This window comes from Rissa tridactyla, chromosome 3 (genome assembly GCF_028500815.1).
Source record: "Rissa tridactyla isolate bRisTri1 chromosome 3, bRisTri1.patW.cur.20221130, whole genome shotgun sequence".
Classification (NCBI taxonomy): domain Eukaryota; kingdom Metazoa; phylum Chordata; class Aves; order Charadriiformes; family Laridae; genus Rissa; species Rissa tridactyla.
The window spans coordinates 99,745,531-99,772,401 of record NC_071468.1 but is presented as its reverse complement, the minus strand read 5'-3'; the positions used below and the strand labels follow the sequence as shown (position 1 = coordinate 99,772,401).

The 26,871-nt window shown below is 38.6% G+C and overlaps 1 protein-coding gene across 29 annotated transcripts in view; it reads right to left on the bottom strand.

The window, feature by feature from the left end:
- DST (dystonin) overlaps positions 1 to 26,871 on the bottom strand; it is a 310,022-nt gene that overhangs the window by 74,650 nt on the left and 208,501 nt on the right. For all 29 annotated transcript variants that reach the window (XM_054197080.1, XM_054197086.1, XM_054197084.1 and 26 more), the window contains 14 exons: positions 25,002 to 25,547; positions 22,358 to 22,534; positions 19,587 to 19,710; positions 17,419 to 17,627; positions 16,836 to 17,153; positions 16,503 to 16,669; positions 15,757 to 15,913; positions 15,389 to 15,515; positions 12,977 to 13,036; positions 11,733 to 11,968; positions 9,933 to 10,062; positions 8,168 to 8,367; positions 6,264 to 6,759; positions 3,830 to 5,304 (listed from right to left, as the gene is read on the bottom strand). In XM_054197080.1, coding sequence (XP_054053055.1) covers positions 3,830 to 5,304; positions 6,264 to 6,759; positions 8,168 to 8,367; positions 9,933 to 10,062; positions 11,733 to 11,968; positions 12,977 to 13,036; positions 15,389 to 15,515; positions 15,757 to 15,913; positions 16,503 to 16,669; positions 16,836 to 17,153; positions 17,419 to 17,627; positions 19,587 to 19,710; positions 22,358 to 22,534; positions 25,002 to 25,547 — 4,422 coding nt within the window. The remainder of the gene's footprint in view (positions 1 to 3,829; positions 5,305 to 6,263; positions 6,760 to 8,167; positions 8,368 to 9,932; positions 10,063 to 11,732; positions 11,969 to 12,976; positions 13,037 to 15,388; positions 15,516 to 15,756; positions 15,914 to 16,502; positions 16,670 to 16,835; positions 17,154 to 17,418; positions 17,628 to 19,586; positions 19,711 to 22,357; positions 22,535 to 25,001; positions 25,548 to 26,871) is intronic.

The window sequence follows — 26,871 nt, the reverse complement described above, 5'->3', positions numbered from 1 at the left end:
TCACCCCAAACAGATCCTTACTAAATTCAGACCGTCACACCATTTTATAGGGGAAGTATTATAACTGAAATTGGTCTGTATTTGTTCGACAACAAAATTATTTTATTAACATTTTAAAAATGTATTTTACCTTTTTTCACTATATCTACTGAAGACTTTCATATAGACGCAACAGTCACTTTCACATGCAATACTGCAAAAAAAAGTTGCTTGTTTTACCTTTGCTTTTCAACACAGACCCTAACTATAGTAAACCCCCAAGGAAGGTTTACTAACAAATCCCTACAAATCTTATTCTAGGGTTTATAAACCAGTGCATGGGAAATGCAACACTTTTAGTTTCTTATTGAGCATAAAAAGGAACCTGATTATTCTTTCAACATTATCTGCCTTCAAATGAAAATCAGAGGACAAACACCCTCTACACAACTAACATAAGCCAATTAAAATCTTAGTTCAAGCTCACTGGCAGGAATACCCAGGCTAGCTAAAAATTCCCATGAAGTCCAATTAGAAGGCAACCTCTAACAACTACATCTACTTTTGTTCCAAAAATAAAAGCAAAAATCCAATGAACCATATACTGATGAAAGCTGTTAACAGTGCCATGTTGGTTTTAGTAAGAAGAATGCCTTTTAATGGCAGCAGAAAGAATTGTGCAAAAGTTTCAAGAAGTAAAATAATTCAACTTCTGGGTTTTTTCTTTCTTTATTTCAGAGAGAAACTAGCTGCAAACACGGCTCCTACCACAAACATCCTAGCACTGTGTTGCTGCCCAAACCCAGGGCGTTCGGTTCAGTCCAGGTGCACTGTTCTTGTGTGTTCTGCTTTTGAAGAATGGTGGCAGTCCCAATGTACCTCAACAGACCTAATTTACCCAGATTTCCTTTTAGTACCAATCTATACATTGCATACAGACATTGGGGGAAAAAATGTCTAACAAAACCGAGTTAATTAGTAATTAATTTTGTGTGTTTTATATTAATTGAGACAAATTCTTCATTTGATTGTACTCTTCCTGGAGTACTTTGTGAAGTGAGAGTCACGGTTCTAATTTCAAATTAACTCCACTGGAGATCTGCATTTACAGAAAGCAGATTTTATATCTGCATTGTAAATAAATACATTTTCACACTGACACTAAGTACTTCCAATTTAACCTCTATACTGACTTGAATAAGTAGATTACAAAGCAGGAATATAAATAAAACAAGTATGAATATGTATATATGTTTTTATATAGATATAAAAAAATACAAATCAAAGCCTGTTTATTTTTTTTAAGTAACGATGCATTTTAATGTCATGCCAAGAAGACGCACAAAGCTCTAACTCTTTGTACATAAAAATTGGTCAAACCACAAAAATCACCTCTGGCCCATTACACGAGATCCTTCCCTGAAGAGACTGAAGATTTCATGTGAATAAATCTATCTACCAAAGAACAACTCTCTTGCTTTACTCTTGAGGAATAGAAGCTGATTGTACTTGACCACAGAAGCTAAAGCTGTAAGGAGCTAGACTGTGGTTTTGCAGCCACAGCCACATTGTCAGGTTGTGTGTGTTTGCGTACGTGCACAAACATGTGAGCAAATACACCGGGAGTGGAGCAGGATCTGTGGGAGCCGTTCTCCCTACAGTTTGCTGCCGCAGGTAAAATTGCTGTCTGGAAGGGTAAAATGTACCAAGAGGTACATTACCCACTGTAATTTTGCTGTGCCCCAGTAGCACTCACGCCAAGTATTAGATGAGTAATCGTTGATCCTGATCCTCCTCCTATCAGTACCTCTTTGCTACCTACCATCCTCACCTAGTAAAATTTCCCATTATGGTCTTCCTATTTCCTTCCTCCAAAGGCTCCCCACTCTGCTTCTTCATTCCTGCATTTGCTCTTTACTTATTTAAACAAGCCCTTCACCTTTTCATTGTTTTTCACCTCCTGTTTAAGGGCATTGTGTTTTCACTCATAAGCAAAAGCATGGCCTAAAATAGTTGCTCTGAGCAAAACACACTTCTAAGCTTATAATTATACCTAATATAAATACAATCCTGGAGTAGACATCTGGATATAAATATGCTGCTATCACTGTTCTCCCTTATGCCTCTCCAGGTCTTTTAGCCTTTTTACTGTACAAGCTCTTTGGACACTATCGCCCCACAGGTCTGCATGGACCAGAAAAGCCTCTCACTCCTGCACTGTACAATTGCCATGTCTCATCCAACGCCCTGATGAAGTACAACAACGAGACAACGCACAAGCAACTGGATTCTTCTACTGTTGGCTCATCAGACTGCTGCTCCCTAAAAGCATTGTTCTTTCTAGCCAAAAAAAGATATATATCTGTGTATATATAGAGAGAGTAACGAAGACCTGAAGCTGCACCTAATGTTTGAAAACGCAAGAAATGTGGTAAAATCAGAGATCAAAAATTGGCTACAACTGAAATCCTGTACAGTCAGCGTAAGCAAAAGCTTTTGCTATTTTCCGATATCCAAAGTGTTTTACTAACCATATACAAACAAAAGCCATTTGTTTCTCTTTTACATTGAGATAGACTTGTTAGGACACACTGGCATACAATTCTAATCCTCCCAGTCTAATGGAATCTCCTCATAATGTAACTATTTGTTCAAGATTTTTGTCTCTATTTATGCATTTTGAAAGATCATCAAAACTCACAGTAATTTGCATCCGAAATTCCCACATTTAAGTTTTCAGTTTCAGTTTTCCTTTCTAATACAGTTTAGTTTAAACGAGCAAAATGCACCCTCTGTTGGGCCAAGCATGTAATGACTTTTTTTCCAAGGTCATCTTTTAACAGCATGGTTTATCAAGTCCTGTTATGAAGGTTTGTTTTTATGATTAACTGTGAACTAACATACAAGTCATACAAACATTTGAATCAGTACTAGACTGAAACGAAACCAAAGCAGGACCGATTATTTAGTGCTACTACACAGCTATTAGGAGATTTATGATCTTTTTCAAACACTGCTTACATTTGTAGGACTTATAAATCTTTCCAGCGAGCACTGGAAATTCATTTATTGTAACCTAAAACAAGCAAATATCTGTACTTCGTTTCAGCACCAAAGCATAATTAACACCCACTATCACTGCAATGCATTCTTTTGAGCTGGACAAGGATTTCTAATTGGCATATTAAAAAAGCTATGCACAGAAGCTACAAAGTGCATTTTGGATAAGGATCCTAAAGTAAACTCTCAACATAAAAGGAGGCTTATTTTACCTGAATTGTTCTTACTAGGATATTTCTAGGTAAGGGTGGGATTCAGTGAGGTAAAACCGTCCGGTGTATCAGAACAGAAAATGGCAAAAGGTACGGTCTTAAACTTACATATGCTGAAACCTATGCCCATGTGAAAAAAATCAAGCTAATCAGATGAGCAAAGTGAACATGGGCTGGTATTTCAACAGTGGAGTCTCACACCACAGTGAAGAAGAAATTTTGTGTAATACATGGACATCAGAATAAAGACAATATGCAGTTCTGAAAACCAGAAAAAAATATATGGATCACATGAGGAAACCAGGTAGAGAACAGAGGTGAAGAGGGAACTGGGCTGCCGGAACTGTGAGTTGGGACACAAAGTTAGCAGTGTCTGCCAAGCCGTAGCAAAGCAAAACTTCTCTGGAGCCCGAGAGGATATCCCATTTAAAACAGATAAAAAGCATGCAGGTAGAACCGACTGCTCTGAAACAAGACTTCTCCAAGGTCTGCACTTAACCAATCCCTTTCACAATGATATTTAATAAAATTGCATTGTGGTAAAATACTTTGTGGCAGTAAGAAAGAAATCTCCCTACCTTGAACGTATTCAGCTGCTGATTAATAGTCTCTGTTTCCATTCCAACAGGACCTTGTGACTCTTCATGTTCTTCAGCTCTCCCAAGCAGACTGGAAAATTCTTTTAGCTTACTGTAAAACTCCTCAACACGGCTAATAGTACCCTCCACTTGATCTTTCCTGGCTTTTGCTCTGTCTAGTAGCTTGTTGCACTGTTTATTTAAAGCTTCCAGGTCTCTTTTTATACCAACAAGATCAGGAGAGGCTTCAGCTTCTGTGGCTAGCATCATTTTACAGTTTTTATTAGCATTTTCATTATTCATTATAAGATCCTCCAGCTTTTTCAGGAAACATTTTATGTCCTCTCTCTGTGATTGCAGTTCCTCGAGATCTCTCCCCACTGGAGCCATGCTATCAAGTTCATCATCAAACTCTGCAAACTGAGAGAACATCTCTCGGATGTTGTTTTGGAAATGGCCAATTCCCTGAAGTTTTGCCTCTAAGAACGAGCACCTATCTTCAACCTGCTGGTTCACTGCAGTGTATTCTCGCTCCAAAGATTCGGCTTGGAGCAAAAGGTCAGAAACACCTGCTGAATCAGAAGCTTCTACCACAAGGTCTTGGGCAAGCTTTTTTGCTAAATCAACATGAGGCTTTAAAGCCTGCAAGGTTTTCTGCTGGGACTGCATCATCGTCAGGTGTTTGTTACTGAATGACTGAGGTCCAAGTGAGTTCTGAGCTTCCAGATGCTCTTTGGCATTTTTAAGCTGTTTTTCAGTTTCCCTGGATGATTCCTGAAACTCTTTCAGCCTTTGTGCCATATTTTCCAAGCACTCTCTCTTCCTGTGTAATTGTTCCGTGACCACATTCACTTTCTGATTCAGCACCTTAGTTTCTTCCTGAACAACTTCTTTATCTGTTTGACTTGCACTGAGCAAACTTTCAGCAGTATTATTTAATAGCTCCACCATTCCATGGTGTTTATCCAGGTCCTTCTGCCAGGCCCTCACCCGAACAATAGAATTCTCTATTTCAACAGGGTTTATGCTGACTTTTAATTCACACAAGTTGCTTTGGCACTTCTCTATCCATGGCTGCAGATTTTCTACATGCTGCTTGTATTTGAGGGCTTTCTCCAGACAATCTGTTAATTTTTCTTGCCTTTCTTTTACCTGCTTATTCATTTCATCCCAGTTATTTCTGAGTGTGGCAACTTGGGATTGCAGTGCTGCTTTGTCAGCTCCTTGTGTCTTCTGTAAGATACTTTCTCCTTCTGCAACAATTCTTTCATATGAACTAATCTGATCAGTCATGGTCTTCTTAAAATCTTTCTGTTCTTCAATTAGTGATTGCAAGGCATCAAGTTTGGCTGATACAGGACGAGCCTGGTTCAGCTCTTCTTTCTTTTTGCCTAGCCAGGCCTGGAAGTCCTTAGACATTTGCTGGAACTGATGAGAAGCGGCATATGCCGACTGAAGCTGCTGAACGTGGTTACCTACAAAAGAGAAGACAGCACAGAGGTTCATTATCAGAACCTGCTAGTATTCCGTGAAGACATAATAATTAATATTGATTCTATTATGAATGAATATTAATGAAAGGAAAGATGGTCCTTAGTGTGTGGTGTTTGACTGGAAGACAACCAAGTTTCTTGCAAGGGACAGAGTTGTGCCTGTACTACAGCAGAGCAGTGAAGGCATTTGGATGTGAATCAAATTAGGTGAATTTAACCAATCTGTGTCTACATGAATCCCATTGAGGCAGATTTCAGGAGTAAAAAACACACAGTTGTGTTTCATGGTATTATGAACTGTAATCACAGGGATTAAGTAATCTAGCCTAGCATTGTCTAACCGATGGCCTGCAGGCAATATGTATTCTCAGGGAGATCCTTTGAAGTTCCTCATGACCAGAGGAAATTAAAAAGCTAAAACGGAGGCTGTTAGGGAGAACAATGTATGATATTGCTTGCAGTGTATTACTTGCTCAGTTCTGTTGTTCACAGGATAAGGGAAAGATGCAGACTACCAGCCCCCTTCTTTTACAGAAAGTTTTATACAGTTATCACTGTGTTTCACCAAGCCATTAACTGGTGCACTGCCAAATGATATTTTGGGTTTACACTTTGCACCTACGCTGTTAGGTAGCTAACAGCATCCTCTTTCGGCATTCTAATTCAGTGAAGATGCACCTGAAGGAAGAGGTAAGAAAAGCAGCCCCCACTATTGTGCTTCAAATTCTCTCCCAAGCTGCTCACTAGAAATCCCAAGTATTGTTTTCACCTTTTCAAGGTATGAGGACTTTCCTAAATTCTAATGTACAACTGTTCAGGGGTTGGACTGAATAGAGAGCTGCCATTAGGCTCAGCTAACTCAACATCTCTATAAAGACAAATGAGACTATGATGCTTTACTTTATGCCTTAGTTACTATTTTTCTGTATATAAATACTAACCTGATTTTTGCTCAATATCCTTAAATGATTTTAAGATGCCATCTAACTGTCTTGTAAGTTCTGCTTTCAAATAGTCTTCTCCAACCAGCGTTGAAAGCTCTTCACAAAGAGCTTGAGCTGCATTTACATTCTTCATTTCCCGTTCTATTTCCTCCTTAATTTCTCTAGCAATTTCCAGTTGTTGTTTCACGGCATCAGGTTGTGTGCTCACAGCCAGGCTGCTGCTTAGTTTGCTATCCAAGGCACTTAGCTTATCAGACAAACTTCTGAGTAGACTTTGATACTCTGTGCTTTTCACAATGGCTTGGTCAATTCGGTCACATCTGTTCCTCAGTTGGCCAGTTAGGCTGTCCCATTTTTGTGCCACAGCTGCCAGTTGCTCTTTCACTATTTCATGGGAGGGTGGATGTTCACCAGGCCTCTTTAGAATCCCTTCACCAGCCATAGTTAACTGCTCATATTGTGGCTTTCTGGTGTCAAACTCTTTGAGCAGAATCTGGGAATAAACGGAATTTTAAGAAGCGTTTACCTCATGAAAAAAAGAAGCAAAGTGCTTCTGACAAAACTCTTCTAGAATTTGTTGTAGCTAAGCTCTCTTATTGAGTAATCATCTCAGAATTTAAAAGCCGGTGAAATAATTGCATCTTCTACACATAAACTGTGTTGTTTCCAAGCATTTACATCAAAGAACCAGGAAAAATGAGGTTAATTTACACATCATCTAACAGAAATTCAATCAGCAGATACAAGCAAAGAATGAATTCTGTTAATACTACAGTAATTAAGTAACCATACCAAGTAAAATAATCACTATTCAGTTTCAAGCAGCGTCAACAGTTTCAATATTTGTCTTTAGAATTTCAAAGAAGAGGTATTCTGACAAAATACTGCTAAGTATTTTAGCACAGAGAATATTTGGATTATTCACAAAATGACTGAATTTGTACTTTAAGACCTTTATAGTTTACATCAGTGGTTCCCAGTATTTTTTTTTTTTGACAGTAAGTCATAGTGCTTGTAGAAAAAGGAACCAATATCATTGTTTTACTTTACAGAACATTCCAAACCCTTTCTTTTGACTGCAATTAGGTTTAACATTTAAAGACTGTTAAGTGATACTTTATAGTGTTATGCCAGCTGTCTAGATTTTTGAAGCACTTACGAACCAGTATTAAGTCATTTTCACATAGTTCGTGTTTTAAACACTTCATTTTAGTCAACATTAATATACCAGCTTTAATTATATTTTGCAAAATAAAAATGCCATTTCTCATCACAGCTTAAAATAACTGGCAGCAACAGAAATGTTTAAAATTAAGATTTCCAGTTTCTGTAACTCTGATTTAACTTTTGTTTCTTTTGTATGCAGTTTGCTGGATCTCTGTAAGTAAACTACCCCACTTTTTCATTGTACTTTTTATTCTCCCTTTCACACTCTTGGCCCCATTATCTAGTCACAATACTGCGTTTCACTTGCCTTCATAATTTTACTAGCTACTGGCATAGTCAAGTGAATAAAATCTCAAAAAGCTAGTTCTATAGCAGAGACAGTATATGAGGACTGGCTGTAAAATGTTACATACGGTCTCAAATAAATGAAACTTCAAAGGAACATTTTCCTTCGACTATAGAGAAACCACAGTACGGTCAACGCAAAAATGTATCAGAGGTTCAGTATCTCAACATTTTTTTCCTCTAGCTGTTCTGATCTCTCTTTACTCTTACGATAACGTTTCTCATGTAATTACTGTAGTCAAGCATGACTTCAGCTGATATTTGCTGATAAACATATGTAATAGCTCAAACTAACTGTGCTATACCCTATCTAAATGCAAAATAGCACTTTGCTAATAGTAAAAAAGCAGAAGAAACTTAAATCAATGATGCATGTTGGCATGACTCACCTGAACCTGTTGCTTCTGTGTATTCAGCATGTTAGGATCAATCGAGAGCGGTCCCAGCACGCTGACCATTAGCTCTTTTTCAACAAGCCAGTGCTTTAATTGAGCTTCTGTTGTATTGAATTGTGTCAAGTAATTTGAAGATTCCTCCAGTTTTTGTTGTCTTTCAGCTGTAACTTGACTGAGGTATTTCCATTTGGAATCTAACAATGATAACATTAACATATTGCATGCATGTTCTAGCAGATGGGCTGTCAGACAGCAGACTATATATGAAACATAAACAGAGCTCTCTAATAAGGCTTCTTGCTGATTAACTCCAGATGCCTTATTGCAGTGACTCGGCAGATACATCTTTTAACAGTCAGATTCATATACACTTGGATGAACATCTGCAGTTTAGCACAGCCACGTGCAGAATTTTTAGAGCAATGAATATACAACATGTAATAAAATGGGATTAGAGTACTAGTAAGTGAAATACCACCAAATTTAAGCTTCACTCTCAAATGACATAAAAGCTAAAGGGCTGTACTCAGTTATAACTTAGGCGCCTGATTTAGATAGACATAGATAGAAATCTTCCTGCTTATTCAGTAAAAAGAGACACTTTTCCAAGGGTGAGCAGAAATCCTAACTTAGCCTCCTACTCTGAAGAGCCCTCTGAAGGAGCACACCTCTTTCAAACATCTGTATTAGGAGCCTGTGGGGATTAACTGTCTCATTTAAACATCTAAACCAGGCACCTAATGACAGGCAATGCGAAGACTTCCGTACACAGGTATTTCAAAAGTGCTCTGTGAGCTTAGCTTCACACCTAGGCCAAGCTATGGTCTCTTACCCTTGCAGAAAGTGGCTTCCAGAGCAGCCACTGAGTCTTACTGTCTTCTAACTTCCCGCTTCTCTCAGTGATACTGACAGTGCTTGCTCAGTCAGCTCTGATATTTCGCTAACTCTTTGTCTCCCTGAATTTCATCTGTGATTTTTCTGTTTCTTTTGCCACTTCACTGCCTTTGACCTCTGCTCATTCTGTATCAATTCCCATTCAACACTACTCAAGTTCTCTTGGAGGCCTTACCTGCTACTTAAACTTTTCAGAGTTTCACTTACGAACAGGACAGATTGGAAAAAATCTTAGCTTTAACATTTTTATGGTGTAGCTACAGAAATGCCTATCAGTATGAAACAAGACTGACCTATGATTTATACAAAATATGACAAACCTAAGAAGAATTTTTAAAAGCTCACACGCATTGCAGTATCTCAAAATCCATTGTCCAAACATGGTCATTTCCATATTTTTTTGGGCAAAATTTATGGAATGAATTTTAGAAAATGGCAAAAAGCCATCAAAACCAATGACAAAAGCCACTAGTGCAGAGGAAAAAGGCATGAAGAACTCAAAGTGTTGTTTCCATGAAATTAGAGTTAACTTAATTTGTTCTATTTTGTAAGAACATCATATGTATCTGAAGCAATAACTGACCAGTCAAGTTTTAGCCACACACTGTTTGAAAAAGATGAAGCCCTCTCAAACAGGGAGTCAAACTGAGGCCTCTCAGTTGCACTCATACAAATTCAAAGCCCATGGACATCAGTGGAATTACTCCAGATCTACACCCTTGTAAAGGGAGTTTTTTCCACAGAATCTAAGGGGCATGAGGGAGCAAGATATGATGAATACTAGTGATTTCTAATACATTAAAAAAGCTCGTAATAAAACAATTTCCAAATCAGTCTGAGCTACAATACAGCTTTACTGAAGTACCTATTTTATCCAACGTTTGTCTCCACTTGGGTGCCTCAGGAGAGTCGGGGTTCTTCTCCAACAGCTCTGTCACTTTGTCCTTTAGTTCCTGCACTTTATTCGCACTTTGCTTTAATTCAGTTTCAAAAAGCTGCAAATTCAAGTGATAAAATAAGTAAATGAGAAACTAAGAAGAACAGTAAAATCTGAGTTTGAAGTCCAATACTGAGATGCCAAGCATGAAGATAAACAATAAATATCTAGCACTTGTATACTACTTTTCTGCTATGAATTTCAAAACGCTTTATAATGGCATATGTTGCTGGTCAATTTTTTCAGAAGACATAACCTGCCAGATTGAAAATATATTAATAACAATTGTTTAATTTGAACAAGTGACAGAACTAGAAGAATTCAGATAAATGAGATCCACTAGGTCCCATCATATTCACATCCACTTGGAACCTGTTCTTGTCCAGAAGGCAAACTCACTAAGGCACAGCAGAGTTCACAGCAGAAACACCCCAGCAAGCACCAACAGAGAGGAGTGTGCTGTAGCCTCGTCTACCTCAGTGGAAGCCCTGCTATCATGGATAGACTGCTTCTTGTACACCATCTAGAACTACAGTTTAAAGAGCACCATAGCATAAAGTGTAGACCTAGCAGGAGGCTGAGATGCCCCAGCAATTCCTAATTCATGCTGTTCTTACAGATAGAAGTGAACAGTTCTTATGCCTGGCAAAGGGCTCTTCTATGAATATTCTTAAGTAACAAAGCTTGCCCCGTGGAACTGCATTTTGATTATCCAAAACCCACTAAAATAAACATGGAACAAACCTGTGCTTGATTTAGAACTTTTAGTAAAAGGTCCAACTGCATCAGAAAGATGACTCTTGCCTGAGCACTTGCTCAGTTTTACTCTTAGCTGTTAACACTGTTCTCTTACTACACTGGGCATAAGATAGTCATGTTACCTTTGCACATTCTCTGTTAAAAAGTAAGGAGCTAGTTTTCTTCCACACGTAGCCTGAGTTTTAGGATTGAATGTTATCCAAGTCTCAGGGAAGTTAGTAGCTGTTCAGGCTTTTAAGGGTGACCCGCCAAATGTAAAAGTACCTCAGCTGAATCAAATTCTGTCCTTGTTACCCACAATCACAGGCAAGGAAAGAGTTTTCCCTATCCATACATTTCCCTTCATAAATGAACCTTTACATGTGTAAATGTGTAAATATTGTCTTTGATTGCTAGAGAAGCATACGTCTCCGATGCTGAAACAGGACAGAAGCTTACTGCTGATTCAGTGTTTTTCTCATACCAATTTAAAAGCGGGGAGGAGACTGTTGTGCAGCTATATAACTTAACAAGCATGACATGGCTCTGAAGAGAAACACTGCCTTGGAATAAGCATAAGCCGCTGCAGCTGCAGAGACCGGGAGGTCTGTGGAGTGTCAGTGAACCAGCAGCTGCAGAAACAGCTTTTGGATAGATACAGCCCTTCATATCTTATAAGCAATCCAGTATATATCTCTAAACCACTAGGGAGATCAAAATAGTTTATTGCATAATCAATAGAGCCTCACCTATTTAAACTGGCCACCAAAATTATTATTTTCTGACCTGCGCAACTCCTTCTCTCTGACACACTGCTCCTTTTACTCCACTGACACAGCTTACCAGATTTGCTCTAAACCTGACTGACGCACTTACTGGGATCACTTAAATACTCTCTGCAACATTACACTAGGCTGAGATACCAGTTGTTCAAATAGAATTTGCCCAATAACTGGAAGAAAAGAGTATTTTTTTTCAGGCACAAAGTACCTTATGTTGCTCAACTTGGGCTTTAACCGCTTCACTATCGGTTGGAGCAGCTTCCCAATCTGATGCAGTTTTGTCCATTTTTTGCAACCACTGCATCATTGAGGTCGATTCTTCCTGAATATTCTGCATTTTTGAAAGCATGCTTTCTAGTTCTGAAATCTTTTCCTTCAATAAAACTCCCAAATCTTCGTAACTGTGATTCACATCAGACATAGCTTGTTGAACAGTTGTCAGTTCTGTAAAAGGAGAGATGCACAAAGCCCATGTCAGAGGTTACAAGCGCTTCAAACAATACTGAGACTTCAAGAACTTCAAAACAGTACTCTGAGTTACAATAGCTAATAGTCCCCCAAAGAAGAAGTTGCTGAACACGTTCAGAGTTATTTCTAGTTCCCTCTAAATGTGGTAAGACTACATCTGAACAGCCTAATCTAAGTTCCTATTTGCAAGAGCCTCTTATTTCACAGAAATCATTGCTTTAAAATATACAGGTACACAAATACCTTACAATCTTTCTACCCATTGTTATTTTCATATTTTAAGCAACAATTCCATGATAAAAAGTTCAACATACTAGACTACAGTTCAGTTACTTATATGACAGCCTAACAATACTGCAATAATATTTTGCTTACATTCATGTACAATTATAAATGTGTTTTATCACTGAGAGACCATGGCAGGCAGACTGTGTGCTAGGTAGACGGTAGTTTAGGAGAACAGACACTGCAGACTTGGGACATGGTAAATGGCTATCCAGAAGCACATATAAAGTGCCTAGGTAAGCTCCTTTGTTTCTGTAAAGGGGTTGGTGACATACAGTGATATAAATGTATGTAAAATGGGTGTCTTTGTATACGTATGTTTGTGTATGTGTGTTTTGTAAATGCTGGTGAGTGTTAAAAAGTTTTAAACTGCACACGCAGGTGTTAAAATTTTCTCAAAAGCCATGCATTATATTAAAATAGCTATCCCTGTATACATTTATGGAAGCACATACTGATTCAGAAAACACAGCCAAATTTGATCTGTCTTCAAAGAAAATACTGAAGGTAGGTATTTTTACAATTACTTTTAGTATCACGTCCTAGTCCATATAGTTTCCTTACGTGATGGTGATGTGACATTTCAGTCTAGTAGTGATTGCTACAAGCAGATTTATATACAAAATCTTAAAAATACTTACATATTTAACAGTAATTGGCAAGTGCATTTTTTTATCACTTCCTAAAATTTTTACTGACCTTTGTTTTTCAGGAAATCCTGAGTCCCTGGAGCTCCTTCACCATTTAACATTGTGCCACCTGTGAATCGAGAGAGACCAAGTTCCATGCTTATCAAAAACCCAGCACCGCATTTCCTCTTCAAAACAACACAATACATAGCTCTCATTATAATATTAAAGAAGCATCTGAATGCTAACTTTGTACTAGCAAATATTTTATTTCAACTGGTTTATATATTTTAGGTTGGTTTATGTTTTAAGCTGCTCCAGCCTGCTAGTACCATAAGCGGTACCATATATGCAGAGCATATGCATAGCGAGTGGGTGTGCACATGGATGCACGTATAAGTATGCACATAGGCATGACGTATAAGCAGCCCTACTGCTCTCAACGCTATGCTGAATAAACGCCTATAGTGGACAAAGGTCTATGCCCAGCTGTGAGGCCTACTCACATCCATATGGTTAACATCACTTCCTTCCTCCCCGAAAAGGAACCTGTTCCCTGCTGCCTACTGAGGACATGGTTTTAACCCAGCCATGCCTGGGTATGGCCGGGAAGAGGGCTGGCTGGCAAACGCTGAGACTCCGTTACCGGTTGGCCTCGACGATCTTATGGTTTTTTTTCCAACGTAAATGATTGTATGATTCTATGATTATAAGCAGCACCTTACCTCTGCACAACACGCTTTTGATACCGACTGGATGAATCCCTCCCTGTCTTGTCGCATTGAGCACATGCCCCATGACAGGGATTGCAACGTGGAGTCCTTACTGCCACTCGGAGGCAGCCACTCACCCAGGCAGCCCTACTAATTAAAAATCATTTCAAAGCCCCTGGAAGCAGGGCTACATGGGCTTTGTAAAAGGCTGTCAGACCACAGAGCTGGGGCACACGGTCAAGCCACAGAGAACTCCAAGGAGAATCACTTCCCGCTCTCCTGCACATATGTATTCCCAGATGAGCAATTAACAGAGAAAGATTAACGGTTGCCTTGGAAAAGGCTATGCATCCACCCCACAGTACCAGCTGGACAGTGAGGACCACATTAGTGGCAGCTGGAGGATGGCAACAGAAAATAGACCAGATAAGAGAAGTCACAGGCCCCAGCCAGAGCCTTATAAATCTTCATGGTCTATTAGCCGGACTCTGGTATTTATAACTGTGATTAAGTGATACACAGTACAGCTCTTGTCTAGGAGGGAGAATACTCTAGTCTGGAGAATTACAGCTGCTCTTCTATGCTAGTTATTTAATTATTTTTCTATTTGGACGCATAGGAGTAGAGAAAGGGGCAACAGAAAGGATCCCAAATATCCCATGTAAGGTTCCAAAATGTTCTTTGAAAGATTTTTATTTAAAACTCAAACAAGAATGAAATCAGAGGCAGCTACTACAAAGAGATGTGAAAAGGAAAGTGCTCTACTCTGGCAGACTGTATCCTCTGGCAGTCCCCATCCTCCCAGTCCTTTGCAGATGATTAGTGAAGGCCAACACACTTGAACTGACTAGTTCTGGAAATAAATTCAAGAATTGACTGATGCTTATGGCTTATGGCCATGCTTATGGCCATTAAAACACCCTTGGTACCACATGCCTTGAACTATGGCTTGGTTTCTGTAAAACAAATTAAAATTTAAACACTAGAGTGCAGACAATCAGGGAAATAGATTTGCTGTCTTTAAAATCATATTATCGGTAGAAAGGGTTTAGCTGAAGCTCCAGACTGGAAACACATTTTGGCCCAAGAAAGTCATGCTGGGATATGGAGCTGCTTCCCTTCCGTGCTGTTGTTTCAACTAAAATACTGACTAGGATTAATTATGCTATCATATTGGGATGATAATGTTCACCTAGGCTCAATTTTTAGATAAACCATGCCCTTATCTAACAAAAACTCTATGACTCTGAAAATCTTTATGTGTTTGTTTGGGATCACACAAAATAGCCTTGTGGCTGCGAAAGAGGTCTCTCTGTGACAGCAAAGGTGTGCAGGTACAACACGGTTTGCAAAAGAAGGGTTTGTATTTGTCCTACTTCCAGACTTGGTGGATATGTGAAGCACTGAACACGGATCAGAATAAGTCAGTTTGTCATTGTCAGAACTTTTCCGGGATGAGGTGAAGGCAACTGTGATGCTGTCCATTTTGTTCATTATCGGGGAATTACATACTGAAGTAACAGCTTTAGGACCTGTTAATCATTTACATGAAAGTGCTTTTATGATATTTTGGCAGTGTAAAGCAATCAGGATGTGTACTGAATTACTACAGCAGTTAGTTTAAATGACAGTCACAGGAACAGACATGGCTAACCAACTTCTCACAAGACATAATATTCAGAAAGCTAATCCAAGGGTGAAATATTTTAGTCTTAAAAGTTTTAAAAACTCCTGAAATGTCAGGCTCACCTGATTATACAAATGCATACCTGATTTTGCAACTGCTCTCACTTTCGCAGGAGAAGTCACAGCGGTAATTAGATTACACAGCAATGTTCCTCTGCTATTCATTTTCTGCAGTTCAGGTGCTTTTAATGTCCATTCATCTTTTAAATTCTGGTTAAGAAAAACAGTAATTTATTCATTACAAAACTGATATCAGACTGAAAAGATTTAGTGTAGAGAAAGGAATAGCCTTGCTACTTGGGAATCCCCTGCAGTATATCCAAACATGCTAAGAAAATAGGAGTGAAAATGCAGACTGTGACTGCTTACCCCTTAAGTCTGTACTTTTATGTTACTAATAGATACCCTATTTCCTTTGGCAGTGTTTCACTTCTCATCTACAATGTCTTACCAATGTATCCTCCAAAGGTTTCTTTAACTCCTCTGTATTCAGAGAGGGTTGCGCTGCTGGAATTCGTTCTGTTGTCTCTTTTATCCATTTCTTTAATGATTCTACAAGGAGCTCAAAAGCATCCATTTGTTTCTGACAAGATGATACATCCTCTTCTCTAGACAAGTAAAGACAACAAAAGAAACTGAGTACTGAATGTCAGTATTCCTTCTGACAATTAAACCAACAGATAGTATCAATTTGGTATTGCTATTCCTAAATTCAAAGAGTCACAAAAACTAATTTTATGGATATGAGCAGAATGTGGAAAATTTACTCTTGCTTTACAGGTAATTTATATGGAAGCTGTAATAATTTCTCCAGTTTTCCTTTGCAGCCTGATTCCACACAGTTCTCTAAAGCAATTTGCAAAAGCAGCAATTTATATTCTATCAGAGAAGGGGAGAAGTATGGTTTTCTTAGAACTAACAAGACTCCTGTGAATGTCACAAAATTTGAAGAGTTACTTGTCTTTACAGGCAACATTATAGCTCTTGAACCAGAGAAACTCAACTACAGAGGCATCAGACTAACTGCAGAGGCATTTCCAAATAGAATCTCTTTTTTTTTTTTTTTTTTAATAAAAAAAACCACTCTCTGCAGTGGTTAACTGCAATCCCTTGAGATTGCATGCAAGAAGATAATAATCACCATAACATTTACACTGTTATTAGCCAAGGGGGAAGCACTTTTATTGTTCAACTTACTTTTCCTTTACAGTCTCCTCTACCTCTCTGAATTTCTTTGACAAAGCATTTACTTTTTCTAATACCAATGCTTTATCTCCAGGAAGAGCATGGAATGAAAGTTCTTCAAGAAGCTGCTGCAAAACTTCCAGATCCTTCTTATGTTGTGCCAATTCTACACTAGCTTCCTGCAAAACAGCATTACATTCTTCACATTAAATTTTACAATCACTTGTTCAAAATTAAATTCTTGATTTTAGTTACCAACCAAAGTTGGGAAACAAGCATGCCTTACTGTTCCATCTCTTAGATGAGTTAGACTAGAAATGCACAATTTATACAAATATACAGTACCTGCACGTATTGGGACACTTCACTAACATCCTTTCTTGGTGCCTCCGTCTCACTGAGTGCCTGGTTTTTCTCATCTAGAAATGACTGAAGTTTTTCTGACAGACTTTCAAATAACTCCACTTTAGTCTTCAACTCCTCCATTTTAATAAGCTTCTCTTTATGCTTGTTACTTGCTTCAGAAAACTGTGCTGCAAGTTGGCTCATTTTAGCTTGCAGTGTGGATGCAGTGGATGGATCTGCTGTTTCCGTGAACTTCTTCACTTTTTCATTCATAGTGTTTATACTGCTTTGGCGACCTGCAATGTCTTGTTCAAGCACCTGAAACAAGCAAGAACTAATTTGTATTGCTTATAACTAAATTTTAAGAAGTGAAACTGGTCCAAACAACAAATCAGTACAGTTAGGCCATCAGTATAGATATAGCTTCTTCAGCTACAAAAATCCTTATGAGCAATTTCACTTCGCGCAACAGTCCTCTTTAACGTATTTTCAATCCATTAAAGGTGTCAAACTAAGATTTTAATTCTTTCTTGAAATCTGGATTATCAAACAAATATTTCTTCTTTCGGAGAATGCTACTTACAATGCTTTTACTAATAATATCCTGAATAGCAGCAGAATTCAAAGGCACTTGATCTTGTTCTTCAAGGCTCTTTTCAACTCCTTCCATCCAATCCAGCATTTCATCCAAACCATCCTGCACGCTTAGGGATCGTGTCAGAGTTATTTGGAGCTTCTCATTCCTTTCATTCACAGACTTGGATAAATTGTCATACCTCTCCACAATATCATCTGATAAAGATAAAATACGTTTCAATTTTTTCCTTCAGCCAAACTAAGCTTTTAACTCATTTTACCAGTTCTCACCAGGTAAGTGCGAGTCAAAAATTGCCTACATCAGAACAAAGCAAGACCATCAGCTTTATTCAGTAAAAACACACAAGCAAAGATAAAAATCTTCAAATATAGCCAAGAAGACCACAGGACAAGGGAGCGACTTACAGCTGTGCTCCCCAGCTTTTAGAAGCTGGTTCCCATGCAGCTCTAGCTTATGACAGCTGTTGACTGTTCCCAAGAAATGAAACAGCAGAGCATTAGGACAGCTCTTCTACAATTATGTCTCTTATGTTATTGTTAGAGCTGAAAGGTTCTTCCAGATGGTTCTTCATTAGACCTTTAACACTTTCCGGATAAGACTCTGGAAGTTACAAGTTTCATGTAGCTCCCATGGAGTTTCATCACCAACTCCAAAGTGGCACCTCCACAGTTGTTCTATTTTGTTGCTCTGCAAGTTACTTAAGGGATTCCAGTAAGAGTCAGTTGTGTGATACACACAGAGACTCTGCAAACTTCACACAGTGGTGAATGTCATGCTGTGCTACTTCTCACAACTGATAGGAAAAGAGTATTAAGTACAGGTGGTAAGGTTTTGGTAGTGGCAAGGTTTCTGGCCTCTGTGAGAAGAGGCCAGGGGTTGCCCCATGGAAGACAAAGACAGTTCCAGCCAGCTCCAACTGACCCACCACAGGCACAGCTGAGCCACTCAGCCAAGCTGGCAGTGCCTCTGGGAAAATGTATTTAAGAAAGGGGAAAAGTGCTGCCTGGGACTAGAAGTGAGGGAAAAGAAAGTGTGAAAAACAGCCCTGCAAACATCACGGTCAGACAAGAAAGAGGAGGAAGAGGTGCTACAGCGATAGCTTCCCCTGAAGCCTGTGGAGGGCCATGCTGGAGCAGATAACCACACTGCAGCGCATGGAGGACCCCACACTGGAGGAGGTGGACATTTCCTGAAGGAAACGCCTGTAGAGAGCCCACACTGGAGCAAGATTATTCTGAAAGATTTCAGCCCATGGAAAGGACCCACACTGGAGCAGGGAAAAGTGTGAGGAGGAAGCAACTGCAGAGACAAGCTGTTATGGACTGACCACAACCACCCATTACCCATCCACCCTGCACTGTTTGGCAGGCAGGAGGTGCGAGTAGTTGGGAAGGAAGGAGTGATGGTGAGCCTGGAAAAAAGAGCAAGGTGGGAGGAAGATGCTGCTTTAATTTGTCTTTGTTTTTCTCTATCAAAACTTATTTTATTTGGCAATAAGTGAAATTTAATTTTTCCCCAAGTCAAGCCTGTTTTGCCCATGACAGGAACTGGTAAGTGTATCTCCCAGTCTTTATCTCGGCCCATGGGCTTTTCCATCTTATTTTCTACCCTCATCCTGTTGGGCGAGAGGAGAGAGAGAGCAGCTACGTGGGCATCTGGCAGCTAGACCTTTAACACTTTCCGGATGTAAAGGTCAACCCATCGCAGACAGTTTCTTGAAGTCAGAAGGAAATAATTCCTTGGCTAAGCACACTTCAAATAATTGCTTGGAAACAGACAGTTGGAACCATGTTCCTTGAACCTAAACGTGCTCCTCCCTACTGGAGAATTTATGATCCTCAGCAAATCACTAACTGTTTGGCATGCCCATCTGTAACATGGGAATTAAACATAATCCCCATTCCTGGGAAAAAAAAAAAAAGAAAAGAAAAAAAAGTCAAAAATAAACTGACAGCTTCTAAGTGAAAAGCATATGGATCAATGTAGGAGACACACCAACAATGAAGTTACTGTGTTGTCATAGCTTATGATTCAACAAAACATGGACTTCAACAGTGACACAAGAATGTGGAAACTCTGTATTTTATCTCTTCCACTACCTGCATGCAGACACAAGTGATAAAAAGAGTTATTAAGAAAAGTAAACATTTTACCCAGTGTTTTCTGAATCTCATCTTTGTCTGGTGTCAACTCTCCCCTTGTATCCAATAACACTTCAGCAGCTTTTTTCAGTTTTTCTACAGCAATTTGGTGGTTAGACACTTGTCCCTGAAGAACCTGTAAAATTCCACAGTTATCAGTTATGCTTTTCAATACAGCTAACAGTTACACATGCAAGGCTTGAGATAGGCCATGCAACCTAAACTTAGCGCTGGCAATAAACTAAATTTGTGACTGCTCCTTAAGAAAAGTCTTCACCAGTGGCTATGGCCACTGTTGACCTTCTGGCCCATGTTTTAGTTTATTCAGCATCTTTTTTATCTTGTGTTTTACAACACTTTTCTGACTCAACTGTTTTCTTGCATGTAACTTCAAAATGTGTTTTTTAATTATCTGTTTTTAAAAAAAACACTTGTACAGACTCATATACTATCCAAAAGAAAAATAAACATATTTTTCAACTCGGCATCAGAGAACAATTCAGGGGGAAAAACATACAGTCATCACCAGTAGTTACATATTCACCATCAGTTGTATTGACAAAGGATCCGGCTGATATCGTAGCATAAACAGGAATAGCTTGGAACAAGATGATCGCCTTCACAGTTTAGGAACCTCCTGGAGCCAGTGCCACTGAGTTTTGCCTAGGTTTGTCCATTTAACCAAGGAACACAGGTTTAGAGACTAGCCCAGCCATGACTCGCTCCAGAGTCAACAGAGAAAGACAGGAAGGCTGGACCAACTTCTGAAAGTGGCTTTCTGTCTCTAGCGTATAAAAGTACTTTAGAGTGAGTAGTCTTTAAATTATTTCAGGCCTCTGTGCTAGTGTATATAATGTATATAGTGTATCTTTGTCTTGATTCACTTGAACTTTACACAAGTCCAAAATGAAGGGAATTCTAATTTATTTTTTGATCACACAAACTCAATGAACATATGACTGAAATGGTAATCCTGTCTGCCCTGCCAGGACAAAGAAGTCATGTCGGCATTCAGCACCAGTGTCCCGAGCACAACAGTATGCCAGAACACAGGATGTCTTGCTGACCCACTTGGCACAATAAAACTCAGATAGACCTGAAGAGGAATTTTCCTTACACTAGAGAAATATACTGTGCTTGTGGAAAAAACCCACGGAAAACAACAAAGACATATAAAAACCCTTATACACTGACAGAAAGCAACCAAGCTGATGCCAGAGGCATTGAAGAATATTCTGAAGAACAATTAATCCCCATAAAAAGATTAGACCCCACCATGCTGCCAAAGTCTGTGTCTAGCTGGATTATCAGCTGCATGTGTTGGCTACAAGGGACAGCTTTAACTTGCAACACCTGACTTCTTCAGAAATACTCTTTGTTTTGCTTTCATTAATTGGCTTGCTTTCTTCAGCCTCCTGTTTTTTCTCTTCCTTTGAATCTTTTGACACTTTGTACCCTTTCCCTTCTTCCCAGCTCATATTCATTGAGTGCTCTTTTGTGTGGCAAGTAATCCATGTAGGCGTTTCATAAAAGAACCCCAGCACTGCCTCCTTTTGTATTACCTGCATGAAAATTGGCATTATACAGGATATAATTCGTTTTGGCATAGGGAATAAAAAGTTTAAATGAAGCTTCAAATTGTAATTGGTGTTATTCCTATTTTTCTAGTACTTGGAAGCACGAATGTACCTAAATTGTTCCACTGTTAGGAGTTCAAAATTTACACTTTTAACTTTGTTGTCTTACAACATCACTGTGATTTGTCTCCTCTGATGCATCATGCACTGAGGTGTTGGTCAATTCCAGTGGCAGATTTGAAAGATACCATGCAGTAAAGGTACTACTGCTCACGCTGATGTAAGGGAAATGGTTAGAGCATGCACTTTCCAAGAGCCATTGTCTACCATTTGTCAATAGCAAACATATCAGACCTGCATGGATACTCCACACAGCACAGACAGAGGAGCCAGGAAAGCCTTGCTCATTGAAAAGTAAGTAATCTTGCATTTTAATTACAGTATAGATAATTGAACGTGTTTATGAAAATGTAAGTCAGCTCAAAGACTACAGACTGTATGAAACTTTATATAACTCACCTTCTACCTAGGTTCCTAAAGCCTTCTGTAAACCTACATTTTATGCAATTAACCGGAGTTTTACCTTCACAAGCTCCATCACTAACCTGTCATGCCTCTACTAGGATTTACATAAAGTTGTGGGTTACTCCCTCAGTGTGGAAAAAAAAACAAAACAAAACAAAACAAAAAACCACCAAAATACCATTTTTTCTGTGCAATGCAGATTATGTTATATTCACTCTCTGCAGGGCATATAGTACTGGACACAACAGAAGCAGGCAAACGGACTGGTCGCATCGCACTGCTTATCCAGTATGAGCCCCTTCCTAATGCAGTAACACACAGCAACGTCTTCTTTATCAGGAACTCAGTCCCAAGCCCTGCTCTGATAGCAAACTGGAGTCACTAAATTCTTTCTAAGTTCAAAAGCTTCCCAGATTTCACCCTATCATTTGCTAAATGATATGAAACACATCCTGCTTTCACCACTGCTAATGGCATCTTGGTTCCCCGTTTTTTTTCACCTTAGTGCTTTTCAGGTAACACTCTGGACAGCTGAATCTCAGAACTATAAAAGTTGAATGCTCACATGCAAGGCAAGAATTTGGCCTGCAGCCACCTGGATTATATTAGATTATCCTGTTTTCCACACAGAAAGCAGTTACTTTTAGGACAAAAGTACTTCTGCTTTTTAAAGCTTTTCACCTTTGTTTCTTCTAGTTGTCTTTGGAGATTTTTGGGATCTGCTGCAATTGGCTCTGATAGTTGTTTGTTCACAGCTATTTCAGAGGCCTGGAGACCTGACAGAAGTCCAGATGAGGCATCTTCATAATGCTGGTATTTATCCACCAGGTCTTTAAGGTTATTTCCAAGGATGCTACACTAAAAGAGTAGAAAGCAAACAAGCAAATACTGAAGCATTAGACTGGGTGCTGCATTTCATACCAATCTCAAGGTTATACTTTCCTTCCTGAAATACTGCATGATTTTTTTCCTGTCATCGTTCCACTGCCTAACTGATTTCGGAACTGAGGCCCAACAGCTGGCCAGGCTACGCAGGTCTTCCCAGTTTGTGCTCCTCAAGTGGGATTTAAGAGCAATTCACTGATGCAGTTGAGAAACTGGAATCTGACCCATTGTACTAGAATAGGAAAAGCTTCAGGAATAATTTTTGATCCATCAGCATAACGATTCTTTATCAGCACTCTGGCACCAAAAACGTAGCCAGTGGAAGCTAGAAATTTTCAAAAAAATTAGAAGATACATGCATGTTCATTAAAATACAGACAGCAGAGTACTGCTTGCATAAATACCTTATCCAAAGTGATATGGCTCAGTATTGCACATATGCTTTGTTTCGGTCACTTAAGAATGTCATCTGACCAAGATCTTATTAGTCCTATATGTCAACACACCCCAAAATGTATACAGTGAAATTGTCACGTAAAATGCTCAGTGGAACTCTTTCAGACTTTCTGGAGATAGTTTCATAAGAAAAATCTTATTATATCATCATAATATTTATAAACAGTTACTTTAAATATTTATCTTCTGAACCTTCTATACACTGTCTTTAATTTACATTTGTATTTACATTGTAATACATTTGCACTGTATTTACATTTGGTACTTGGTCTCCATCTGGTGGGCAAACACAGAATGCACTCATTTACATAACCAGTTAACTAAGAACTGTCTTTAAGATTCCTTCAACATATAAGCCTGTAAACTCATACATTTCTGTGTGAATATATATAAAGAAACAATAAAAGCAATATAAATATTTATTAAAAGCAGGAAGTTTTACAAAAGGCAAAAAGGTTACTACAAAACCATTTACAGCTTGGAAGATCTCACAAACTGTGGAAGATCCCAATTTTTAAAAGTCTGTCCTTCAAGACTCAATTTAATAAGAAAAGTCTACATTGTGTTGGGTTTGCTCTGCATATTTATGGTCAAATATTTAAAGCATGTCTATTGTGCCTGTGCTAAATGTATATATGGAAAGGCTAGAATTTGTCAAGTTGACAAATCTGAGATCACAAATCAAGCTGCTGGCATAGGATTTTTACGTGCATAAAAAAATGCACATAAATGCTCTGAAAATTTTGCGATGAAATCTTTACATTCACACTCAAACTAATCCTGTAAATCCACTGGGGGAAATTTAACACGTTAATACAAGCTTTTAGCTTCACTGTTGATATAAGTTCAGTAGGAAAATGAAAATGAGCTTCTGTAAATGGAGAGTCTTCTTCATCAACCGTTCCAGAGAAGAGGGTTTACAATGGTTTTGTAATCAAGCAATCAAATCCATGTCTTTTAGAATTTACATTTCTGAGCAAGAAAACATTAAAGAGATGAAAATTCCCAGACAAAGATGGCAACTGCTGTAGACCAACACTGTACCAGCGGACACTGAGTCTCCACTACGGAGTCTGAACCTATCATCTTAGAAAATTATGGAATGTCACAGTCGAAGGATACTGACCATTTAGGAGACAGTTCAATTAATAACCATCTCTAAAATTTACAATTCCAGAATATTATCAACATTGAATAGCACTTGGTTATTTTTTTGAAGACAACTAGACAGTTGGCATGTGAAACCAGTTGGCAATGTCTGTCTTATTCTACCAGACAGATTCCATATGTGAACCTGGCACAGAGAGCTGGATTATCTTCCCTCTTCAAGGTACGTGGAGGATTTTGCACTGCTAGTTTCCCCTTAGTTAGAGACTAATCTGAGATTGTTAAGGATAAAATGTTTATTTGGCAGAGTAGTGGAAAAGAATTGTTATCCTCAAATCAGTATGTTCTTGCAGGCCTAGTGCTGACAACAAAGGTCACATTGGGAGAAACTATTTCCGGATACAAATCAAATTGAAATTTTGAGTGTTAATCTTGGCATAGTCTCTCTCTCTTTCTATACTCATTTTATTAGTAGGAAGCCAAGCAAATAAGCAGTTGTGGGAAATATCCCAAGGAACAAAGAAATGTCATCCATCTAGTAGTAGTACCATTTCTTTCCACCCCAAAATGTTACTGAAGCATCATGTGCTGTCATAAACTCAAACAGTCTGTTTAAGACTGTAAAGAACAATGTGGAAATCTGGTCTGATTTCTCCCTTATAACACAAGGTAGAAAATTTCATCCATTCAGACCTTAAATAGTCTGGCACTTGACTAAAGCAGATCTTCCAGAAAAGCATCCTGTTCTGTTATTTAACTTTAAGAAACAAAGAATTTACAAGTTCCCACAGTGTTTGTTTCATCAGCTAGCCCCTTTTCATACAAACTGCCAAATCAATTACAGTAGTCTTTCCTATTCAGTATAAATAAAACTTACCTTAGTATAGAGAGATTTGAAACGATCTGAAGCACTATCCAGTTTATTTTGCACTTCAGTATATGTCGCCGAAGTATCGATACCATCTTTGTCAACCTTCACACCATCTCTTTTGCTACATGACCTTGCAGCATCTAAAACTCTTTGTCCAGAGATTGTAATATACCGTAAATCACCTTTGTGAGATATAACATCTTCTGAAAAACTCTTCTGCCTTTTCAGTTTGACCATAATACCACTGAAGTCAGAAGCCCCTGCTTCCAAATTGTCAAGTTCTTGTTCTGCCTGCTGCAGCCAGGTTTCAAATTCACTATAGTCTGCATCAAATTTTTCAAGTTCTTCTCTTAGAGAATGAGTCAACTTCATTTTCCGTTCTGATTCAGCTAAAGCAGTCTCGTACTGAGCCTTCAGCTCCTTCATGTTCCTTTGCATCTTGTCTTTTTCTTCAGGGGAAAGGTAGTGGCCTTGTTTCTCAAGCAGTGCCTGAGCAGACTGAGTTGCTATTATGACAGCCTTCTGCTGTGAAATAATTTTCTCATGTTGAGCCTGCCAGAAAAAAAAAATAAAATTATCATCAGCACCTTCTTGGGTGGTTCCATTAGACCATTACTGTCTCAAAATCTCTGCCGAATTCTGTTTAGAAACAACAAGTAAAACAAAGTCCATCAAAACGATAAAAAGCTTTTCTAATTTTTGTAATACTTATTAAAAAACATTTTGTGAATAATTTAGGTGAAAGCATGACTCCTGGTCATCATATTTCTGTGCACTTTCAAAATTTTACAAAACATCCAATGATAATTTTAGCCAGATATACAGGCCACAACCAAATGGAAGTCTTCAAATATCACTAGAAGTCTGAAATACTAGGAGATATATATCACACAAACACTCCCCTGTACTTCCAAAAGACAACTCTGTATAGTAAAGCTAGACATTATCAATCTCTTTACATTTTTTACTAAAGATTATCTGATTACTTAACACTTAGGGTAGTGTACTCAGTGTAATCAAAATTTTCCTAATTCCTTGTCTCAAAATAGGATTTATCAAATAAAGCATTCAAAGGTAGGTAACTTTCCAAATCAAAACTGTTCCATTTCCTTTTACATATACTGTAGCTACCATTTCAGACAAACAGACCAAAAGGAGTGAAAGCATCAAACATTACAAAGAATACAGATACTTTCTTCTTATATTGAATGAACAAACATTATTATCTATTTTTTTAAATTTCATTTTTCAGTTTCAAGAGCAGTGATTCTTATCAAATATACTTGGTCATAAAACAGGTCCATTTGACTTTAGAAACTGAGACACAATCTACGAATGTAAATTGTTTCAATCTCATAAAAAACCAGTAAGTCATAGGATCCAGAACTGCCAAATAAAAACCATATTTCAAATACATTCTTTCAAAAAATATCCATTCTTGAAGGTCTTCTATTTCCAGGAAAATAGCTACATAAAACAGACTGGTATGCTTTTCTTCCATGAGTACAGTGGGCAATTACCCTGTAGACATTAGGTGCAGAAAAGAACTGTCAAAGATGGGGAAGTAAAAAACAACTCATTTAATTTTACCAGAATCACAGAATGGTAGGGGTTGGAAGGGACCTCTGGAGATCACCTAGTCCAACCCCCCTGCCAGAGCAGGGTCACCTACAGCAGGTTGCGCAGGAACGCGTCCAGGCGGGTTTTGAATGTCTCCAGAGATGGAGACTCCACCACCTCTCTGGGCAGTCTGTGCCAGGGCTCTGCCACCCTCAAAGTAAAGAAGTTCCTCCTCATGTTTAGGTGGAACTTCATATGCTCAAGTTTGTGCCTGTTACCTCTTGTCCGTTGGTTACGTTTCTTACGTTGGTTTTTT